Genomic DNA, 23,203 nt, shown 5'->3' on the forward strand with positions numbered 1-23,203 from the left:
TTTTGACCTTTTTTCACATCTTTTTCAGTAGCATTCATACATATGGCAATGTGAGATGCATGCACAAGGCCTTCCTTTTGATCAGAAAGGCCGCAGCTACACAAAGTAGTCATGATTCATGGCACAAGAAACCCTATCTTGGCAAACATCGTACAGCTCAAGTTCCTATGGCTATAGAAGCAAGATGTTGTAGGGTAAAGGGGTCAATAAGGAACCACCCCCCAAAAGGAAGATGGCTCCACCCCCAAAAGAGAGACAAAAAAAAGGAATATGCTTAATATCTTGCTTAGGTGTCCACATCTGATTTGCTAAAAAGTGTACTACTATTGGGACTTGAGTGTCTGTTTTCTAAAAAGCCCTCAAAATTACTCTTTTCCAAATAGAGTGCCGAGGCAAAATCAAAAAAATATCAATCTTGATATCATCTAATGCGTCTTTTCATGAGGAATTGAATGCACTCTTCAAATTTCAAATCTGATCGGATATGAAAAATCCCCCCCAAAAATACTATTTTTTTCTTACATGTTCTCATCTTGGCCCCTTTACCCTAAGGACCAACAAGAAATTCAAAAACTTCATACAATTTAGAAGCAGACGTCATGCATATTAGTACTAGTCAAGGAAACATGTACCTAAACTAAACTAAAGAAAGCATTGACGAACTCTAAAAGTAGAAGAGCACTACATACCTGGGAATCATGTAAGGTGTTGTCCGAGCATGCAAAAAACTAGACGTTTGTATTAAGCTACATCAAAACAATGTGAATAGTTAAACACTTTGTCATGCAACGAGGCACTGCACCGACTGTTAACACAAAAACATAAGTGCACATCACTTAGAAGTGCCTTTGGAATGAGATTCGGTATTGTGGTCTACCAAACATTGCAAGGAATGGAAGTCATGCCTTGCCCCAAAGTCTTTTACGCATGGGCATGGAGATTTGGGTGAACCTTGCAAGTTTGTCGAGGTGGGGCTATGCTTGTCTATTTCGCAAGAAATAAAAATTGCTCATCTCAAAGTGGTATGCAAATTGTGATGTAAGGTGTTCGTGTTGTGAGATAATGTTAGTTTGCCTTGTTTTTCTCTCAATCTTCATCTTGCAAGAGCACTTAGCCTCTACAATCGTATCTTCACCCTGCTGTGGGAATCGGCACTAAAGCCTTCCACAAGATGATATATCACAACATGACAATAGTGTGCGGTACACAAGATACCAATTCAAGCAAAATCCAATACATTTGCCATACCACTTGAGACGAGTTGTCTTGCCCTACCTCTTCCAAGATCCACAATTGTAACATTTGTCCACATCACGATCTACTCTTGTTTTCATGTCCAACGGATATCAATGACTGGACATGCTCCTGACCTAACCACAGCAGTGAAGCCATACAACACCTCATTCCACTAGTGCTTTTACTAGCTCGAGTGATGAAAAGGCCAACTAAGAAGGATTGAAGCCACGCACAATTGCTGACACGTCAGTCAGCCAACTGACAAATTAGCACAATTGCTGACACGTCAGTCAGCCAACTGACAAATTAGGGCTTGGCAATGAATTGACCTATGAAATTGTCCTTAGACAATTTTCGTCCACGCTCTCCTTCCCATATGGAAACTCGTATATCGCACGCAAATGCAGTCTCTCCTGATGAGCTAGATGAGGAGTTTGATACTCCTGTCCAATCATAGGGACTGCGACTCGGACCCTTACTATTCTCTCCGTCTCTTGCTTACCCATCCCTTGTCCTTGTACAGGCCTCACCACACCCCTTGCTTACCCATCCCTTATCCTTGTACAGGCCTCACCACACCACACTGCAGAATCTGCTGCCCAGACATTATCTATCACTGCTGCAGGAATGGATTGTACTATCGCTGCAGGAATCTGTCGCTGCACACATTCAAAACAAGTGCGAATATCCAAATGGTTGGGAAGGACAATGTATGACCAGGACAGAGCCAACGTTCTCCCTTTTATCTAGGGATGACACCCAGGAGATTTGCTGGCATTGACATTTGCGATTGTAGGGCTTAGCTCCCAATCAGATGCAACGTGCTAAAAAGATACCAAGGTCGTTCTTTGCCCTGCAATACTGTAGGAGACAGAAGCCTAGAGTAGCTCATAGGAGGCACATTTTCAAGCATTACTTCAGCTCAACACCCCTCTTCTCTTGATTCAAGACATTGCAACCAAGGTTTATTATTGATGGGCATTTTTCCCGTTGCAGGTCAATTGCCGCACCTTTAACTGGAGAAAATGAGCCACCGTTCAAAACATCACACCTGATTGCAACATAAGGCACCTACAGAAACAGAGACAAATGTTCCAAGGTCCAAGCCCACAGCCATTACCACAATAGTCATTGCAAAGCAGAAACAAAAACCAAAGTCATCCTCAGCAGCTTAACCGAATCAGCAGCTGGAATTTGCATGGATTTCCCCAAAGTAGGATTTCCCAACGCACAGTTCAATTGTTCTAGTCCTATGTCTCTTTACAGTCCTATTACTTCCAACAAGGGAGAAGAGAAGTAGATAGTTTCAAAGTACAAAAAGCTTTACAATTAACAAACGGAAGTTCATAATCCCCTGGCCAAGCTAGATTTCCATTCACCTGGACTGCTTGGAACGTAGGTACAAGTAATGAAAAGCACACCCAACTAAAACACCCCAGACAGACGGACACAGGTAAGAGACCACATGATGAGGTCTATACCCACACCAAAACTAACACATACCCAACACTACTTATTCCTATTGGTGCCAAAAAACCTACATGAGTTTCTTGGCTTGCAACTTCTGCACCTCAGTCTGAAGAGTCCTCACATACTGAATGGCTTCATCCAGAATGAATGCAGTATCCGTAGACTCCCCCCCTGGAATAACTCCACGAAGAAGCCGCAAAATACTCTTTATCTTTTCTTTTCTAGATTGCTCCATTGGCTGCTGTGGTGGCGGCTGCCTGCTAGATAACTTCTTTTGCCATTTCTGATTATTTGCACTGCTGCTGGAGCTTACCTCATCAGGACAAACTGTGCCCAGAGTTGCAGAGCCATAGCCCATAGGTCCCAGAAGGCCAGCTTCTTGACATGCTGGCTGTTCTTTGACATGGGCTAAATTACTATCCTCACCAACCACTTTCTGTGAAAAAAGTTCCTTGCATGTCTTGTTCCCAGAAGTTGCCGTGCTACGCGTGTCATCGTCCACATAATCTTCAAACTCCCTCTTGCGTTTCTTACTGGTGCACATACTATAGCCTTCATTATTAGTAGGATAAGCTGTAAGAGAATTATTCCTTGTTAAATCGCTCGGGGAGTGACCCGTACTGCTTACTTCGTCCTCGTCTGAACTGAGTAATGCCTCAAGATCTTCTGTATTCTCATGGGAAAAACATGAATGGTCAGGACTGCCATCAAGACAATTTGCATCAATGTCACCCCCAACAATCTGTCTGTCTGCTAAAAGAGGAGTACCACAATTGTCAGATGCAGAGAATATGGAATCCATGGCAGCAGAATCTGGTACTGAATGGGCGTTGTAACAAGGAGATGGTGCCGCCAACCGAGAAATGCAAGCTGGAAAGGAAGGCCTGACCAAGCTTGGGTCTTTCCCAACACCATATTTCTCTGATATGGGCCCTAGATTGTACCTCAATGTTGTCTGCAAGCTTGATGGTAATAAAGCTGTGAATTCACTCATCATAGCAGGGTGAAAAATCATCTTCCTCTTGCTCCCGCTATGATCAATCATCACGAATCTTCTTTCGCACAGTTCCGAAAGCTGCAAATCAAGCTTGTTGGGCTGAGCTTGAGAGGGCTTCAAAATGCAACCTGATACTCCCATGGTGCCATACCCAGAGGAGTTATGGCGAGAACCCAGATAACCATTGTTTAAGAGGTGGATACCCCCGGAAGCAGCTGGGGGAATGACAGAGGTTGGAGGGGCATTTGAAGGATTAATCCTGGCAGCTCCATTGCGCACAGGAGCTTGGAGAGCCTCATTAGCAGGGTGAAATAGAGAGCTTGCTGCCTTCGCATTCAAAGTACTGAAGTCCATGATGTGAGAAGCAGAAGATTGGTTTGTCTCACCAGTAAGCTTGCAATTGAGACTAGTATTCCAAACATCACCCTTGCCTCTTTCTGCACTTCCACCTCCTATCTCTGCAAGGCCAACAAACTCACTGCACTGTATGACCATTTTCTCAATGCTTCTGTCCATATTGACAAAACCAGTAAGGTTGGAGGACTGCTGACGCTGAGTTTACTGCAGCTTGTAAACTACCTGCCTAAAGAAAACAACTGGGTACACAACAGAAGAGAAAATTTAAGAGAACCCCACCAGAACTCTGGAACATAACTAAAAATAAGTTTAACGCACATACCAATTACGATGAGCACACTCGCATAGGTCACGCAGCATGCCCTTCCATCTTAGCACCTTGAAGAGCAATCAAATAGCATGCGGGGGGAGTATCTTCAAAAGTACCGGCACAACAACAGCATTTTAATTGGTTGCATGCGTCTGAATATAGTACATTAAACCCTGGCACACCCTCGAGGGGACAAGAATTTACCCTAGGAAAAACACCGCGCAGCTCCTCTGTCTACGTAACAGGCTTGAGCAGATGACGGAAATATTCAGCCTGTCCAAATAAACCTAAAGCAAGTGAGAATCATGCCTTGCATTGCCTTGCCTACAGCAACTTCTGATCTTAGCTTGATAAAAAATTTAGATCAGACGTGAATAATCATACCTGACAGGTTTGCAAAGGTTGAAAGCAAGCAAAAATTTTGACAATCATTATAGCATGTCCAGCAATCCCACATTCGTGTTTGAGTGCTCGGAATCTTGTAGAATTGGCTCCTTGGCACATCATAACTACCCTTTTTCTCGCTTAGAAGATGGCACTGAGCCTGCCGAGACTTAGAATAGAAGCAGTTAAGTCAAAAAGCTAATCTGCTCAAGGGGGGGTGCAAGAGAACAGGTAAGAGGAATACAATGTCGGAGGAGGTGTTGGATGCAAAATGGAGTCTGGGCAGCGATGCGCCGTAGACAAAATTCAAGCCTGTGTAATATTGCAGGAAAAGAAGAGAAGGTTGGAAAAAGAGTCTCCAATTGAGAAGCGTTAAGGTACCAGGGTGTTACAAGTACACTAGCGTATATACTTCATGGATTTCAAAAACCGCGGTAAATAGAGAGCAGCACCCATTTACGCTTAGATATATATCTTGCGAATACTTCACGTCAAGTGTGTAATCCAAGACTACTAGATCAAAATGATGCAATGTACAAGGAGGAAAAAAGGGTGTCTGCACAAGAACTTGATAGACAGCGTCCACGGCATACTGGCAATATGCTACACAGTTTGTAAGGAGAAGTTGGAGAATGTAACAAATTTAAGTACAGATGCAGGAAAACAACTCAAATGGTGTGGATCAGAACGATGGTGCACACAAAAATTGACTGGAGTGATTCTTTATGTCCCTTCCAAGCCAGGCTGCACCACTTTTAGCAGTCCACTTCACCAAGAAAGCTACAAGCTGCAAGTCACAGACAAACAAATTAAGTTAGCCGCAGTGAACAAGATCATGAAGCACAGTAAAATCGCAAAGAAGCAAACTTTCATTCTAAATCATGCACGTCCGGAAAAAAAAGGATGCCTCCAGCTGGCGACATCCCTAGCAAAATACATAAACAATCAATGGTTTGAAATTTCGTCCATGCAAAACTTCGACACACAGCAAAAGCACCTCACAAGACAAACCAACCACCAGTTAAAATTCCTTTCAAGAGTATGTGACAGGCCAGAGATGTCAAACTGACCATCTGCTCATACCGTGCCATCATCAACACAATGTAGCAGGGTTGAAGAGCGAGTAAAAACACAGACTAGAACAGATATAATAGTGAGCATGTATCAACACTTTACCAAAAGTTATCCCCTGATAGACTCCATCATATAGCTGACCTTCTAAGCCCCTCCATTACAAACAACAATTAATTAAAGAAGAATTGAAAGACCCCTCAAAAATTACCAACTAATTTCACACGCAAGATCAAAGAAAAGACTTGCTTTGACCCTGTACAAAGGATTATACTTAAGTAAGAATTAATCCGTCAGAAAGGTCCTGGCAGAAGAACATAGTATGAGTGCAGGACAACGCAAACTACCTGCAGAAGTTACCTATCTGCTTTCTAGTTAGGCCATGTGGAAGCTCTTTCACTTGTGTGTGATGGGACTCTCCTGGAAACATGTCCCTGCATAATGGTTGAATACAAGGATGGGTGCCACCAAAAGAAAAGGATGCCATTTGAGTAAATTTATTGGTTGAAAACCAAAATGAAATGGCAGGGACCAGGCTAGCCATAGAGATGAGTGAACCACAAATGTGCTCGGGTGGGGATTCTCAAAAGTTACAAAAATGAACGTCTGCGCCCTCTCATTTAAGTCACATGAGACGAAAGAGTGTGCAGCATCAAAAGAATAGTATCAGAGCACTCAGCAAGCTTGTGGGAGCACCCTAGGATCTGAGGTAAAGCTGGAGGGGTTGTCAAGTTGGATGTAGCTGAAGTAACTAGCGAATCTATTGATCCCTTTCCACAGACAACATTTCCAAGGTACCCAATATGTGCTAGGATAAAGGGACCTACAAACGAAAACCAATGCACTGAGAAAACCCAGACCTACAAACATGCCCAAAATGATGTGACAAGAATGTCAGCACGAAATCAGAAACTCCAAGCCTGGCTCTAAGGAAGAGGTTGCTGCCACCCCATCCAACTTCAACGAGCAGATCCCTTGCCCATCAGAAACAAGGAATGACCGTAAACAGATGACTACACAGATGACAAATAAGATGATTCTCTGGCATCAATCGGCTTTGATCTGGAATAAGGGATTGCACACAATTTCACTCCCAACTACTCTGCAGCATCCAGCTGCTGGAAACGATAATAATGCCATCACATCCTTTACAATAAAGCCTACCCGAACCAGTCTTCATCTTCACTCTTACTGTCAAAACATGATCAACATGAGGTCGAAAAGATAAACTGTGAACAAGTCTTAATAACACTACACACTACCTACCATACAAGACCTAGAGTATATCCTAGAGCCCCTACTGAAGCATTCAATCTCTTTCCAAGCGTCTCCAAGCTTTGCACCAGGAAAGGCATGCGGAAAGAGCACGCTGGGACTACGGAGCAAACAAACTATAAAAGACGGATTGCTTCTTAAAGGAAGCATGGGAAACTAGAGACCCTTTCAGTCAAGGAAGATGGAACAAGGCGCGTGCTTCACAAATGGACAATCAGGCATGCAAAAAGAGAGAACAGAACACATGCTGCACTTGTGCAACGCAAAGACAAAGACAGCACTACAAGACAATGTAAGCTGGAAAGAGCGATGGAAAACACAAATTACAACCTTGAAAGGAGCCTGCAAACGGAGAATTGGAAGAAAAGAGGAAAGCACGGAAGAAGCACACTGTGGACATTTCGTCGGGCACGCGCAGAAGAAAGTGCAAAGCTAGGAACCTTTCAATGTACCCTCAAACAGCATGAAAGGACGGAAGCTGAGCTACAGAATTCATGCAGATAAACTTACCTTCAGAGAATTTGTAGCGGAGCACCTCTGCTGAAGTCCGAGCCTTGAGCACGAGAGAATACAAGACTTTCTGCGGGAGCGTCCGCAAATGCGAGCGAAGATTGGAGCAGCGCCAGCAAGGAAGGAAGTGCGCAGAAGAGGCAGGACGTGCTTTGCTTTCAGAAGAGAGGGCGCGCGCCTGCAAGAAATGGTGGGCGAAAGCAGTGCAGGAGAGCAGAAATGGCTGTGGAGGGTAAACGAAAGAGACATCAAAGGATGGGGAAAGCTTTAATAAACAGGGAGAAAGCTTTACAATCGTGGCAATGGTGGGCGCGCACACATGTGATAGAGGGTGAGGGATAAGAAGAGAGAGGTGAGCACATACACACACATACGCTCTACATGGCGAGAGATGCAATACAGGCAGATACGCTCTACGTAGCGTATGCTTATGCACCCACATATCCTCATGCATACACACATAGCCTATCTTTAGGTTCTGCACCCACATCCACATGCATGCTTTGATACATCACAAAAATACGTTTAAGCTCTACTCGTCAGCCTCTGTGATGTGCAGTGTGTGGTAGTAGGATACACTCACACACGCCAAGGATAGTTTCTATCTAGCTTTGTAGCTGCTAGGGTGAGGCCGGTCCAGAGAGCGCAGTCACTTTGCAAGAGGCGTGCACACTGCACACGCAGACAACCCCTTTTTGGAGCGGGGCCCCATGCCCTTGATGTTGTTTTGGAACATGGACATGAACGCGTTGTGACTCCTGAGTGTTTGTTCGATTGCCCACATTCAAGCAACGTCTTTTAGGACCCAAGAGAGATGTGGTTCCCGCACATGGTCCTTCTCCATTCACCATAACCGTCCCATGCACAAACACGCAAATTCAAAACCTTCCATTGTTGATGCGAGCGCAAAACCTACAAAACACTTCAGGTAAAGTCCATTGCCAATAATATCTTTTGTCATTGCAAAATTTCACGAAGTAGTGCTCACAGATCCCGGTTTGTAGTGTAAATTTCCCGATTGAAAATGAAAAATCTTGGTTGTGAATAGATGGAACCTTAATTTTCAAGATCAAAAATTGGGCATCGTAAATAGATGGAACCTTGATTTTCAAGGCCAAAAATTGGGCATTTTAGTTGCAAATCTCGGCGGATATCGAGCTTTTGTCATAAATCATGGTTGTCTGACTAGTTTGCCCTTAAAAAACAGGCCAAGAAAATGGTTTTTACTCCATTAGTGAAAGATCCCAATTCAAAATAGTGACTCCTCCTTCTCCCATGTGGCACATGCCCGTTGCCTCTTTTTTTAAATTGTCCATCTTATTTTGTCCCGACGTAGGTAGCAATGTTGCCCTGCCCATCATCCAAGAAAATGGTTTTCTTCGAGTAGTGGCACTAAGTGACCTTTCTTATTCATCAACTATAGAGGTTTCATTGCTCTTATACTCTTGTTGGCCTGCTAAACAGGCCTTAGTTCTTTGGGGGCTCACCACATGGTTTTATTGTTTGGTTTATTCATATGCACATCGTCAGATGGAGCTGTAGTGGCCGTAATCAGGAGACGAAGCCGCATTAACCATAATGAGAATCTGTACATATTACCAAGGTTGTTGTGCATGACCGACACTTTTCCTCTTAAAACTCCCATGAAGATTCAAGTTGGGCAATGATGCAATGCATACATGTGTGAACTAGAAGAGTTCTTTCTTTTTATTCTGAGCTTTTGTTTCTCAACCCAACATGCTCGCTAGAAGATTAGGAGAAGTGTTCCGTGATGAATCAAGACTCAACATGTGAGGTGGGCATGAGATTCAAGTGGATCCTACAAAGAGTGAACGACTTCCCCTTGGGTTCTTGCTTTCATTGGTTGATCACCAAATTGTGTGCACGCATGAGTAGTCTAAACCCATCCCAAACTAGAAATGTGCTTTTATGACTACGTGTGATAAGCTAATTTTGAGTATCTACTACAATCCCCGTTACTACAAACTACCGGTCTTGTCACCATGGCCAAAGATGAAGAAAACCTCAAAAGTTAAGGTCCAAGGGGCTTGCCCATTGTGACTGTTTCTAGGGAGGTGAAGGTCGAGGAAGCCTTTTCTAGTATCCTTAGGAGAAGCTTCTGAAACTAATAAAGCAAGTGGATAGCTAATGCATAAGCATTTTCGAAGCATTAAAATGAAGCATGGTTTCTAGTGTTTATACATGAGTTCCATGTGGGGCAATGCACATTTTAGTTGGAAGGGACTTAGAAAGATGGTCGCTTTTGTATAGCCTATTGGGCCAGGCTCAAATAGTCAATTTGCACCAAGGAGGGAATGGGAGAGCTCATTTTCTATCTTAAAACTGTGTAAAAGAACAACACCCTAGCATCAAATGTGTAGCTTACACATTCAAGCTCTCACAGTATTAAGGTATAGCTATTTACCATTCTCCTTCCTTGTATGTACAATATTTCCTCCAATCAGCTCGCTCTAGTCCGAGCGTGCAATGTCTGTTTCTCCTTCCCCCCACCACCATGGCCACAACGATAAGTAAAACACCACATATATTGGATTGGGGGGGGGGGGGGGGGGACATAACACTAAAGTCCCATGGGGTTTTTAATGAATCATCAGATCATAGGATCCATGGAGAAGAAGGCGAGCAAAAATCTTGAGGCACTTTGGAAGCCACAACACTAAAGTTCATGGGGTCTTTAATGAATCACAGGTCATAGGATCCATGGAGAAGAAGGTGGGCACAAATCTTCAAGCATTTCAATCCCCCCCACACACACACATATCCCCCGCAGACCCACACTTTGGGGCTCCAACGCAATACCATGGTGATATTGCCCCTTTTTTCTAATAAGTAAAAAGATGTGGTTATAAACGATAACCCACCAACATCATTTACTTGTAAATCACACCGAGTATACGCAAATAAACAAGTGTTTCACAACCCATGGATAGTTGATATGTTGTATACATGTAGGTGACTTTAAATTAGTTTTTATGCAATACAAATCTACAATTTAAGGGTCCTTATCAAATCTCAAAACCTCTTTTAAATTAGTTTACATGTACTATATATCTAAAATTTAACAGGCTATACTGGCAAGTTGGTGCACCTTCATTGTGTCTCTTGTTTAAAGGGTGGTCGAACCAGTCTCCGCACCTAGAATGTGCCTTAGGAGAGAGATAAAGAGAGATGATCGTTTCAAAGGGGCAGGAGAGGAAGCTCGCAGATGGACCGGCTGCAAGTGTTTATGCTTTACATAGGCCTAACAAACACCTCCTGTTTAGAGGGCAGGGCATATGTGGCTGCATCTAGTGACTCAAGAAATTTTGCAACCCAACATGCTATGGGATATGGTTGCCACTCATGCATTGCAGATCCCTTTACTCCACCTCTTATGGTGCACACATGCACCTGGGAGCAGGGGTTGTCGGTTGAAAAGTGCAGTAGGCCCACCACGCCCCTCCAAAGATCCACCGCTTGTTGCTGGACTGGTATTACCGAAACTTTAACAGCTTGGAGGATATGATGCTAAGTGATTGTGTGCCATTTGGAGTGCTGCTCGAAAGTCAACCAATGGATTTTCCTGATTTCATGGGGCTATCTTCCCGTCAACTGCAATTCGAAGGAGGTACAAGCATGTGCACTTTGCTATGGCCGGTTGCTTCACCGAGTTTATGGCATGTGTGCAACCTATCTGTGTTAGGGTAGTTTTGCATCGGTTGGAGTAGAACCCCTACCTCACGTCAACTACGTTGGCAATTTCTCCATTTAAGTAAGCATCGTTCAAATGCGTGAATTGGTCTGTGCCTTACAAAGCGAGGGTAGAAGACTAGTTTTCCAACTCTGCCAAAATCGACAGAGAGTTGGGAATCGAGGGCAGCGTTTGCTGATGTCATATGGCTGGGGTTGCACGCAGCCCGTGCAGATGCGCCCTTACACTAGTGGCCTTTGGTGCGACTCTGCCCTAAGTTCAAGAGAGAGCGAAGAGTCACATAATACATTGCTCAGATATCATGGGCCTAGGGCTCCTATGCAGAAAGTAGGGTCTAGAGAGAAACTAATGAAGCCTCGAATCGCGTGAAATAGAAAAGGTTTTACCTTGGAAGAAATTAGATCTCCAAATCTCCAAAGAGGTACGGGGGAATAATACTATAGTGTGTCGGTTGGCTACTTTGACTTGGTTTTAAACCCTCCCTCCAGTGTCAAAGTGAGGATTCAAGCAAGCTTGCAATTATCATCCACACTAAAAGTCCCAAATAATCCCCCTCTTTTCCATTGATCTTTTCTTTTTCTAGTTCCTCCGTGGGTGGGCTATGGACGACACCACCGACTCCCCATACTTATTCAATGGGCCCCTCCATACATGCTTCCCTCGATCGTGCACCTCGTGTCCTCTCTCATCATGCATGCTTCATGACACATCTTCCATCATCTCGCATGCTAGCTCTCATCACCTCAAGGTTTCACACCTAGAAGCCATGAGCCGGTTTAAAGATGCCCAAATTGGGAGAGGAATTGCAAACGATATGCCGAATTGTTTGGCGCAACAGGTATATGCAACGAAGACACCATCGCGATCGGCAGAATGACGACGAAGATCGAGGACTTCTCACATTCTAGTATAACAAAAGTGTGTGCCAAAGGGAGGACCACCAAGAGGGGGGGTGTAGAGGGGCTGTTGCCAGCAAGGATCTAATTCCTTAGGTACCCCCACACTGAGGGGGGTAATTGTATCAATTACCCCCCTCCACTAATTGCACATAACAATTACCCCCCTCCACTAATTGTACCTCAAAGAGGTGTAGTCGCGAAACAAAGGTCTTATCCCCCACCCACTCACGAGTGTGCATGACACAAAGCATGTCACATGAGTCCCATCCCTCCCTCTTTTATGATTACCCCTCTTCGTGTGGGGGGATACCTCATCTCGAGTTCGTGATCTCTTCTGCGTTGCTTTAACCATGAAAGCATACGCTTGAAGATGTCTCTAAATTTGTGCGTTGCAATCATAATCTTTTTTGGCCTGCCCAAAGGGCTAAGGCCATAGTGATGTGTTCCCTTTTTGTTAGTGAAAAATGTCATATGTATCTTTAATTGTTTTTTAGTGCACTTTTTTTTTTTCATTGGGTGATAAGTTAGCGGGCACTCATTGTGAAGCAAGAACACTATCCAGGAAATGATGAAGCACCGAGGCAAGATCCGGGCGATCTCGAGAAACAAGAAAATCAATAGAGTGAATCTTGTGTGTGTGTGTGTGTGTGCACGCGCGCGCACGTGTGTAGGCCATCACACTGAAAATTGAGAGCGCTATGAGCAGGGTAGAGATTGGGTGGCCCTTGGGCCAAGGCATAGGGCCTCCCATCTACACCTCTAGAGTCTAGGCTCTCACCTTTCTCTTGTCTCTCTAGAAGACTCTACTGAGTCTATTCTCTCTCTCTCTCTCTCTCTCTCTCTCTCTCTCTCTCTCTCTCTCTCTCTCTCTCTCTCTCTCTCTCTCTCTCTCTCTCTCTCTCGATGCACACCTTTCCATGTATGTAATTTGCACCTATCGCAAGAGAGAGAACGAGGAGCTCTGCTTAGGCACTGAAGAGAGCTTCCCACGATGGACAGAGAGAAAGAAAGATAGAGTATGAGGTCCTTGTGACCTTGTTGCTCTTTGAACGTTGGAGCCTTGGGCTAACCGAGCTATCGTTCCGCAGCTCGCGTTGAAGCTTTAGATGCAACTGGTGTTGGAGCTACAGATGCAGCTCGTAAACCTGAATGAAGCGGTAGTGCCCCTAAAAAAGACAAAAAAAATAAAATCTGACATGCAATATATCCACGGAAGCATAACACCGTTCTCCAATAGACTACAATGAGAAATCTCTGCTCGTGCTTGGTAAGCAATGGCGCATGGGGGTGCTTCAATTTGCCTTAATGTATGCAAGCATTGAGCGAGCGTCTTCATGTGCCTGCCGCTAGGAAGATCTGTTGGTAACCCTGGACTGCGCAACACACACACACAGACTAGAAGCAGGCCACAAGGCTCATGAGGGTTTTAGCTTCTAATCTTTCTCTTGTAGGTTTTATGCATCAACAATGGCGGGCCGACCTCTTGTCGCAGACGGAGATGCCATGAGTATAATTAGCACCTCTTCTTGATATTATGCTCAAAGCTCTCGCCTGCCCTAACATTGTCAACTTTGTGCGTGCCAATATGGCAAAAGATGAGCACTAGTCGTATCCTGTGAGTAAGAAGGCCTGTCAGACCTCCATAGAGTCATGGGACACTGGTGAAGGTATGATCTTCCACATTCCACGTGTTCCTGGTGGTGGAACTCAGAGATTTGGGCGAGGTGGGCAGCTGTTCGCTCCTACCAAGATTTGGTGGAAGTGGCACCGTAAGATCAACATCATTGGGAACATTTATGCAGTTGTATCAGTCTTGGCTGCATTTGCCATACCTTCCCTCGTTCTTGCACGTAGTCACCGAATTGAGCAAGTTCTCTAAAGTGCCCTTGTTTATCTAAAATAGCAGGCTATCAGCCAACTGTAATTATAAATCACCTTTTGACTGGCTAGGCACTGCGTTGGTAGTGCTAAAAGTCCAGGAATTTAGTTGGGCTTGAAGAAACAAAAAGCGGACATAGAAGGCCCCCTTGAGAAATATGGAAGACATATATAGGGTCCCCATGGAGCTGATTAGGGAGGGGATCATCACATGTATCAGAACAACATGTGCCCCGGCATCACGTGAGGCTAATCAGAGCGGCACGGATGAGATGAGGAAGATTGGAGATGTTGACTTCAATGTGGAGAAAGAGTTCACTATTGATCGACAAGGATTAGATTCGAAGGTAGCCAATGCAGTTATTGAAGGCGCAAATGCAACAACCCTTTCTATAGGACATATAAGTGCAAGTGCAGGGTTGGGCCTAGCTATTGCAAAAGAGTAGCAGCAAATGTTACAGGTATACTAGTGAGAACGTGCAGTTGAGGAATGGGAGCTTGAACATAAGTTGCAACTACCAACAAATGAAGAATATCATGCAGAGAGCTGTTGTTGTGGCATTGGTGTCATCGTACAAGGGCAGCGCTAGCACTAGTGTACACCATCACCCTAGCTTTATATGGATGTCAACACCCCTAGTTAGTTGTTGTGCCTCTCTCTCTAGACTACTAGATAGGGTACAAGCTCACTGGCTGCATTGGGCCTATCTACATTGGGACGCTTGTTATGGTGGTCTTTTTCATTTCAACCATTGTATTTGTGCTGCCTTAACTAGGTTAATGTGATTATTCCTAGTTTCATGCATTAATGCTATTTTCAGTGCCACAGATTGTGGATGGGGTCTCAAATTTCACACTTCACTCATTTACTAACCATACATTCTCGCCCCGTTTTTTTCCATTTTCTCTACCTAGTATCCAACGTTCTCCAATTGAGTGCTCAATATTTTTAGTAGCATGCGGCATGGCACTTGTAGATCTTTACATATGCAAGGAGGTAGCAACACCTTTTTGCTAAGGCTAAGAGTCAGCATTACCAAGCCGGAAAGGTTTGGGCCGATTGTCTACAATAGGTTTACATTTTGTCCTTCAAGGGCTTTTTGGACATTACTCCCACCTAGTGTTGCATGGTCACAACATGTTTATCCTTAATGAAGTCGAGTTTCTGATCACTAGATGTCGCCCTTGGGAGAAATATTTGGATTGGATGAGGGGGGGCTTTGCAACACTAGAGGGGCAATTTTTTGTGTGCTCCCTCTTCGTCTATGGGTTGCATCCCTTCCTCAAGAGTTGAAAGCCCTCTCGCTCCCCTTTCCATAGGCAAGTCTCGTGATTACAAGATTTTGTCACTTGTTTTTCATTTCAAAATAATCAAAGCAGTTCAACTGGCATTTATTTTACCTTTCACTGCCACTCTCAAGTACACACCTAGAAAGAAACAGACCAACTGTCCTCCCAGTTCCACCTCTGTGGGACTGAAAGATTGCTAGTCAATAGAGCTTTATATAGGCTAGACAATGATACTTGACTGTGAATCTAGGTTTGAGTGGAAAGCGTGGCAGCGGCCCACGGAAAGACATTTTTTAAAAATCGCAAAGCAAGGATGTTTATAACACCCTTATGGTCTCACCAGATTGGTTTCTTCCCTTGAAAAAATAGTGGGGCAAGAAATGGCCGAAATCAAGAGGGAGGACAATCATGAAGAACATCTGGCACCCCCAATGGCCTCTTTAGATGAAGGGTTTTTTGTGGAAGGTCCTTTGGGGAGCCTTACCTACCGGTGTGAAGATCCTAGCTAGAGGTATTGGATGAGATATGTGCTTGTAATGCAGATCGGCTAGTGAGAACCTCCCTCACTTTTTCAAGAAGTGCCTGACTATCTGCGGCATGGCACTTCCCAGGTGGGAAGGTATTCAAGGTTCTTTAAGAACGATCTCTTCCCATGTGGGAAGGTATTCAAGAGTCAAAAAATTTAAGGACACTAGATGATGAAGCAACCCTACCTTAAAATTATTTGGTACTTAGCAGCCAATGGAAAGGACTGGAGGTGCATGACAAGCTATTGGCCCCGCAGTGGGCCATCCTAAAACTAAGGGGTATGACAAGTGAGCTTAGTAAAAAATGCAACAAAACAACAAAGGCTTTGAAATGGGGAGAGATTACAAGCCACAACTCTTTATCCCAATGGTCCCCTTGGCTATCTAAGACTAGAGGCCATCTTCTGAATCCCTTCTGGAGGGACGTTGCCAGAAAGGTCAATAACAAAGGTATTAAACGTGTAGGCGAATTTTGGGACTATAGTAGAGGCTGCTAGAAAGGAACAAACTAATTAGCCTTTGAATTTAGCCTTAGAGGGTTAGAAAGATTGTTGGTCAGTAGAGCCCTAGAATGACTCAATGGGTGGTATATGTCGAACTGTGGATCCAAGCTTGAGTGGAAAGCATGGCACTAGCTTGTGAACAGGCATTTCTTGAAATCGCAAACTAAAGTTGTGTATCTCACCCTTATGGCATCACATGATTGGTTTTCCTTGCTCAATAAACAATGGGGCATCAATTTGCCTGGGTCAAGATGGAAGACGGTAGTGAAGAACATATGCACCCTCAATGGCTACATGGATTGAAGGAGTTCTTATGGAAGGTGCTATGGGGAGCCATGCCAATCGGAGTGAAGGTCCTTGCCAGGGGAATTTGTCCAGATAGATGCTCGCAATGCACGACGGCTTGGGAAGACCTCTCTCACTTGTGACAATTGGTTGTTTGTCGGGCAAGGTCTACAAATGGGTCCAAAAAACATGGAAAATAGGATTCTTTAAGAATGACCTTTTTTTTGGGAGGGAAGATGTTTAAGAGCCATGCAATGCTCATTGCTACACAAATAGTGAGGTATTGCTACTTTAAACACATCTAGAAGTCACGAAATTGTCGAATCTTTGAGAACTCCCTGGAAGTAGCTAAGTTCACAGAGATAGTCCAAGAAAGCAAGGCAAGGATCATCACCATTGGGAAGCAAAGGAACTTAGAGGATTGGAAAAGAACCCTTGGTGCTGCAATAATGGGCACACAAAGTTGTAATTATGGGCTCAACTTAGGTCATGGGGTGGCTCCCCCATCATCCAATGTACTTATGATCCTTTGAAATGGCCATGGCTCAGCACCAGGCATGGTAGGAATATGTATATTTATTGATTATTTCAATATAATCCACTCACCATTGTGAGTTTTGCAAAAATAATAATAATAATTGGTACTTGAAGATCTTGCTAGCAAGGCGCTCCCCTGTTAGAATTGAGCACCTTGCTCAACCTTTGTGAGCAAGGAGGCTCAAAAGGGAGGGGATGCAGGGCTCATCCTGCTTAGGGGCATCAAGGAAAAACTCAAGATGTGAGGATACTTTGACGGGAAGGGTAGACCCGGGGTGGGGTGGGGGGCTCTTGAGTGCCCTCCTCATATCTTTGGTGGTTCCCTCATGCTCGCTTTGTTGCACTTTTTGAAGACAAGGGGAGGGCCATCTTCGCACCTCCTCACAGAGGGAACTTGTTGGCCTAGTTCAAGTTGTGCTTGGCCTATCCGAGAGGACACTGATGGCAGAAGTGACATCCTCAGTGTCACAGATGGGCTCCCATGAGAGGTGCTTGGCTCTCCTCCAAAGCTTGCTAAGGATGGTTTAGATTCACACTACTAGTCATATTTCTGGATGGACGTTGTTGGATTTGCACTGGATTCCCTTAGTGTCCTTCGACCTTTTCTCGCAAGGTCTACTCCCATGGATTCCGGTCTTAGATGTCCGTGGGCATGCGATGTTTGTTTGCCCTCTTCATTGCCTTGGAGTTCAAGAACATGCATCTTTTTGGTGGCGATAGAGGGACACAAGGTGGAAAACCCTCTCTCCTTGTATCTTCTTGCTGAAGGAGTACGAGCGGAAGTGCGATGCGAGAGAGAGTGCGAGAAGAAGAGCAAGACGATATGGTGTCTCTGTTGTAATGTACAGAGCATAGTGAGTTCTTATTAGGTTTTCACAAAAGAATATGTGTACATACCTGGCGGCCCGCCCACTTACCTGGGCGACCACATTGGGCTTTATACCCCAACAACCTCCCACTTAAAGTCCAATGTGGTACTTTAAGTGTGAGAGAAGCTACTATACAAGCTAATTTACAAGAGATGTAGAGAAGTGATGTACTACTCTACACCTAACTGCTTGCGAAAATGTGCAAAGCTCTCTGAGGGAAGTCCTTTTGTAAGTAGATCAGCAGGATTTTCTGTGGTGTGAACTTTGACAAGCTGAAGTTGCTTATCCTCAAGCATTTCCCTGATGAAATGATACTTCACATCCACATGCTTTGTCTTTGAGTGATAAACTGGATTGCGAGCCAATTGTATAGCACTTTGACTATCACAATATAACACGGGCATCTCTTCTTTGATTCCCAAATCTGTTACTAGTCGATTAAGCCAAATTGATTCTTTGCATGCCTCTGATGCTGCAACATATTCAGCCTCTGTAGTAGTCTGAGTAACACAATCTTGTAATCTAGAACGCCATGATACTGCTCCACCAGCCAATGTAAAGACATACACTGACGTAGACCTTCGGTTGTCTAAGTCACCTGCATAATCTGAGTCTGTAAAACCCTTTACACTTAGCTCTTGACTCCCATAGCATATGTGCATACTCTTTGTAGCTTTAAGGTATCTCAATATTCCTTTCACTGCCTCCCAATGTTTCTTGCCTGGGTTTGACATGTATCGACTTACTACTCCCACTGCAAATGCAATGTCTGGGCGAGTAGCAATCATTGCATACATCAAACTACCCACTGCAGACGCATATGGAATCTTATCCATTTCAGCATGTTCTTCCTCAGACACAGGACAATCTTGTTTGCTAAGTTTCACATATGGTGGCAATGGAACACTCAATGCCTTTCCCTTCTCCATATTGAAACGTTGCAAAACCTTGTCAATATACTCTGTTTGAGATAACCAAATCAACTTCTTTGATCTGTCTCTCTCAATGCGCATACCAAGTATATGACTTGCCTCACCCATGTCTTTCATGTCAAACGATTTTGCCATCTTTGACTTCAAAGCTGAAATTTCTTCCAAGTGCTTGCCAGCAATCAACATGTCATCCACATACAAAATAAGGATTAGCCAACTGCCATCCTTAGCCTTCTTTGTATATAGAAAGTGATCGAACTCACTACGTTTGTAGCCTTGAGAAAGCATAAACTTGTTGAACTTATGGTACCATGCCCTCGGTGATTGTTTTAAGCCATAAAGACTCTTTAACAACTGGCATACAAAATCTTCCTTGCCTTTCTCAACAAACCCTTCTGGCCGCTGCATGTAAATTTCCACATCTAAATCACCATGCAAGAACGTTGTCTTGACATCCATTTGGTGCAACACCAAATCTAATATGGCAACCAATGCAAGAAAGCATCTCAATGTAGTCATCTTGACCACCGGAGAGAAGACTTCATCAAAGTCAATGCCTTGTTCTTGCTTAAAGCCCTTGGCAACAAGCCTTGCTTTGTACTTTGGCTGGCTATCATGAGCGGTGATCTTATACCTGTAAACCCATTTACAAGGTAGAGCCTTTTTGCCTTGTGGTAATTTAACTAGCTTCCATGTCTGGTTTTTATGCAGAGCTGTCATCTCTGACTGCATGGCCAATTTCCAATTCCCGGAGTCCTTCATTTGCACTGCTTCCTTGTAACATGAAGGCTCATTGCAATCAATCAACATGACATAGTTCATAGATGGAACAAACCTATCAGGAGGTCGCGTGATACGTCCAGATCTACGCACAATAGGTGGCTCAGGCTCAGCCACAACCTGTGGTTCCACTCTATCCTGTCCTTGCTCCTCTTGAGCCCTGACATTTTGTCTTGCACATGCAGGTCCATCTTCTTGGAAGACAACTCTTCTAATCTCCTCAACACTCTCTGGTTTAGAATGATATTTGGCTTCATTAAAGTGAACATCATTGTTGTGGATAACCTTTCTGGATTCGGGATCCCAAAGTCTGTACCCCATCTCACCAGAATTACCATAGCCTAGAAAGATGCACTTTCTACTCTTTGGCTCAAGTTTGTTCCTAAATTCCTTTGGAACATGAGTATATGCCTCACAGCCAAAGACTCTGAGATGCTTGTATGAGGGCATTTTGCCTGACCATACCATCTCTGCCACTGAATCCTTCTGCAAAACCTTGCTAGGAGATCTATTTATAAGATGAACAGCTATTGATACAGCTTCAGCCCAAAACCCATTTGGTAGTTGTGCATTAGACAACATAATTCTGACCTTCTCTTGTATGGTCCTATTCATCCTCTCAGCAACACCATTTTGAGGAGGATTGTAAGGAGCAGTAAGTTTACGTTTTATACCTTTTGACTCGCAAAAGTCCTCAAAGGCCTTTGAAACATACTCTCCACCATTGTCAGTGCGTAAGCATTTAAGCTTCTTGCCACTCTGATTCTCTATAAGTGTCACAAACGTTTTGAAAACACTAAACGCTTCATCCTTGTGCTTGAGAAAGTAAACCCATACTTTCCTCGAGTAATCATCTATAAATGTCATAAAGTAAGAAGCTCCCCCTAGAGATAGGTTAGGCATAGGTCCACACAAATCACTATGAACAAGTGCCAATTGTGTATCTCCTCTACTGTTTCTATGCTTATGTGGCTGCTGTGTTTGCTTACCATACAGACAATGTTCACAGAATTCAAAATCATTAAATGACAAGCCAGGCAAATAACCAGAATGAGACAAGATTTCCATTCCCTTCTTGGACATATGTCCTAACCGGCTATGCCACAAAGAAACGTTCGGCTGCTCGGTTACATTGATTACATTTTTAGAGACATTTGATACATAAATCATGTAACGTCCTCCAGACTTTACTCCATGTGCTACTGTCATAGAACCCTTGGATATCTTCCACATATTCTGTCCAAAAGTGGTGACGTAGCCAGCATCATCAAGTAAACCTATGCTGATCAAGCTCTTTGTAATTGTGGGAACATGTCTCACATTCTTCAGCATGAAAGAAGAGCCATTCTGAAACTTCAATTGAACATCTCCAACACCTAAGATCTCACATGTTTGCCCATTGCCTAGCCGAACAAATAAGAGGTAAACCACTCCTTGTTTGGAGACACATGAAGTGATGCCCCTGAGTCTATAATCCAGTCACTCATTGCATTTCCATCAGATGCTGTAAGAAGAGCTGAGTCCATTGTATTTTTCAAGAAGTAGATATCTCCTGACACTAGACTGTCATCCTCTGCAACAGTGTGTGTCACATTTATTTCTTGAATCTTCACTGAGGACTCGTTCTTCTCACCATGGTCTTCTGCTTTCTCTTTGCCTTTTTCTGCTTTCCATTCTTTGCAGTCTCTTTTCATGTGACCCTTCTTGCCACAATGGTAGCATTCTATGTCACTCTTGCCTTTAGCACTACGGGACTTGCTACGAGACTGATCCCTCTTTCCACCTTTGTACTTTTCTTTGGTCCTTCCCCTGACAACTAAGGCTGTTCCTTTGCCTTTGTCCATTGTCTTTCTGTTGGTTTCTTCAGTAAGCAGATTGCCTTCTACACCTGCTATGGTCAAACCATCTGGAGGTGCTGAATTACTCAAAGTTGTGCGAAAAGTGTCCCAACTTTCCGGCAATGTGATCAACAGGAACATAGCTCTACAGGTTCATCAAACTTGACACCTTGAGCTGACAATTAACTGTAGATGGTGTTGAATTCATTCAGATGATTGGACATAGGTGTCCCTTCTTTCATCTTCAAGTCAACAAGCTTCTTAAGCCAGTATACCTGTGAAGCTGCACTCTGCTTCTCATAAAGATCACTCAGCTTTGTCCATGCTTGATAAGCCGACATCTCGTCTGCTACATTGAAGTAAACGCTTTCTGCCAAAGTCAGCATAATGGTAGAAAGTGCCAATTCATCCATTTCGCTCCATTCATCTTCATCCATATCTTGTGGTTTTATCCCCTTGAGCTTTATAGGTTTTATCTGCTTCTTTTGTACCAACACATGCCAAATCTGCTTCTTCCACAATGGGAAATTGGTTCCATCCAGCTTCTTGATATTGTAAAGAGCAGTGTCCTGTGATCTAGCCATAGCTACACTTCACAGTAGTTTACTTTCCTGGGAAAAATTCGGCAGAGTTTCTCCTGTAAACTGACCTCTGAACCAATATCAACCTGTCAAATGAACCAATAAAGCTTCAGATTCTGCAGAAATTTCGGCAGAGTCTCCTTTGTAAAATGGCTATGGTGTACTAAAAAACAGACCAAAAACAGCTCAAAAAACTACTGTCTCTCTAACACTGTAAGCTGTGGGTAAACCTGTCCTGCACCTGTACTGTCTCTCACTGTCCTGTAAGCATAGACTGCGACAATGCCTCAACGGCAGTAAAGCAAAGATGCAATCCCAACTGTCTAACTCACAGTCAATACATCCTAGCTGCCTATCTAAGGGTGCTTGAGGGATCGCTCCAAGACCTGTATCACCGAAAGGATCTCAACATTCGAGAATCCCCCAGCTCAATAAAACCTCACTCGACCCTCAACAAAGGCTGTATTAAATTTGACAGTACATAGACTTCCCACAAAGTCATACATCCACAAATTTCCCACTGTATGCTGTAACCGCTGCGGCGGTTGTTTGCTACGTGACTCACAGCCAGCAAACCCTCAACAGATATACATAATCTCTGACAATACATCCCATGTGGAAGTACCTGCAATGTCAGGATGAAATCTGGAATATCAAGCAGCAAACACAAGCTACCTGATGAACGGGTGGATGTCGACTACAGTCTGTGTGTAGGTGCGCCCGTGTCGTATGTGACACGCCTCCAAGAACTGTAAGCCGTTCTTCGTTGTGTAGATAGCCATAAATCAGCACTCTGGAAGTGCAGATATCCTCAGCACTTGTAGTTGTAGGCCGAAACCCCAAAATTGCAGAGTCGGATCTGCACCCGTCGAGACCACGTAGTCGAAAATGGCATGCGCAGATCTTTGTCGAAGCTGAACGGTGGCCGAGATGACCTCATAATGAAATTCTGAGAACACCAA

At 43.9% G+C, this 23,203-nt stretch overlaps 2 protein-coding genes across 2 annotated transcripts; both read right to left on the reverse strand.

Annotated features, from left to right (window-relative positions):
• Positions 1-2,524: 2,524 nt before the first annotated feature.
• LOC147445322 (uncharacterized) lies at positions 2,525-4,636 on the reverse strand. Its single transcript, XM_086524872.1, has 3 exons — positions 4,575-4,636; positions 4,383-4,474; positions 2,525-4,299 (listed from the first exon to the last, which is right to left on the reverse strand). The coding sequence occupies exon 3, from the start codon at positions 4,217-4,219 to the stop codon at positions 2,774-2,776; it is 1,446 nt and encodes a 481-aa protein (XP_086380998.1). The 5' UTR covers positions 4,220-4,299; positions 4,383-4,474; positions 4,575-4,636; the 3' UTR covers positions 2,525-2,773.
• Positions 4,637-5,248: 612 nt separating this feature from the next.
• Positions 5,249-8,155, reverse strand: LOC147445323 (uncharacterized). Its single transcript, XM_086524873.1, has 2 exons — positions 7,611-8,155; positions 5,249-5,541 (listed from the first exon to the last, which is right to left on the reverse strand). The coding sequence occupies exons 1-2, from the start codon at positions 7,857-7,859 to the stop codon at positions 5,437-5,439; spliced, it is 354 nt and encodes a 117-aa protein (XP_086380999.1). The 5' UTR covers positions 7,860-8,155; the 3' UTR covers positions 5,249-5,436.
• Between the last annotated feature and the right edge of the window lie 15,048 nt (positions 8,156-23,203).

Source organism: Adiantum capillus-veneris, chromosome 12 (assembly GCF_014529385.1).
Source record: "Adiantum capillus-veneris isolate H3 chromosome 12, ASM1452938v2, whole genome shotgun sequence".
NCBI classification, from domain to species: Eukaryota; Viridiplantae; Streptophyta; class Polypodiopsida; order Polypodiales; family Pteridaceae; genus Adiantum; species Adiantum capillus-veneris.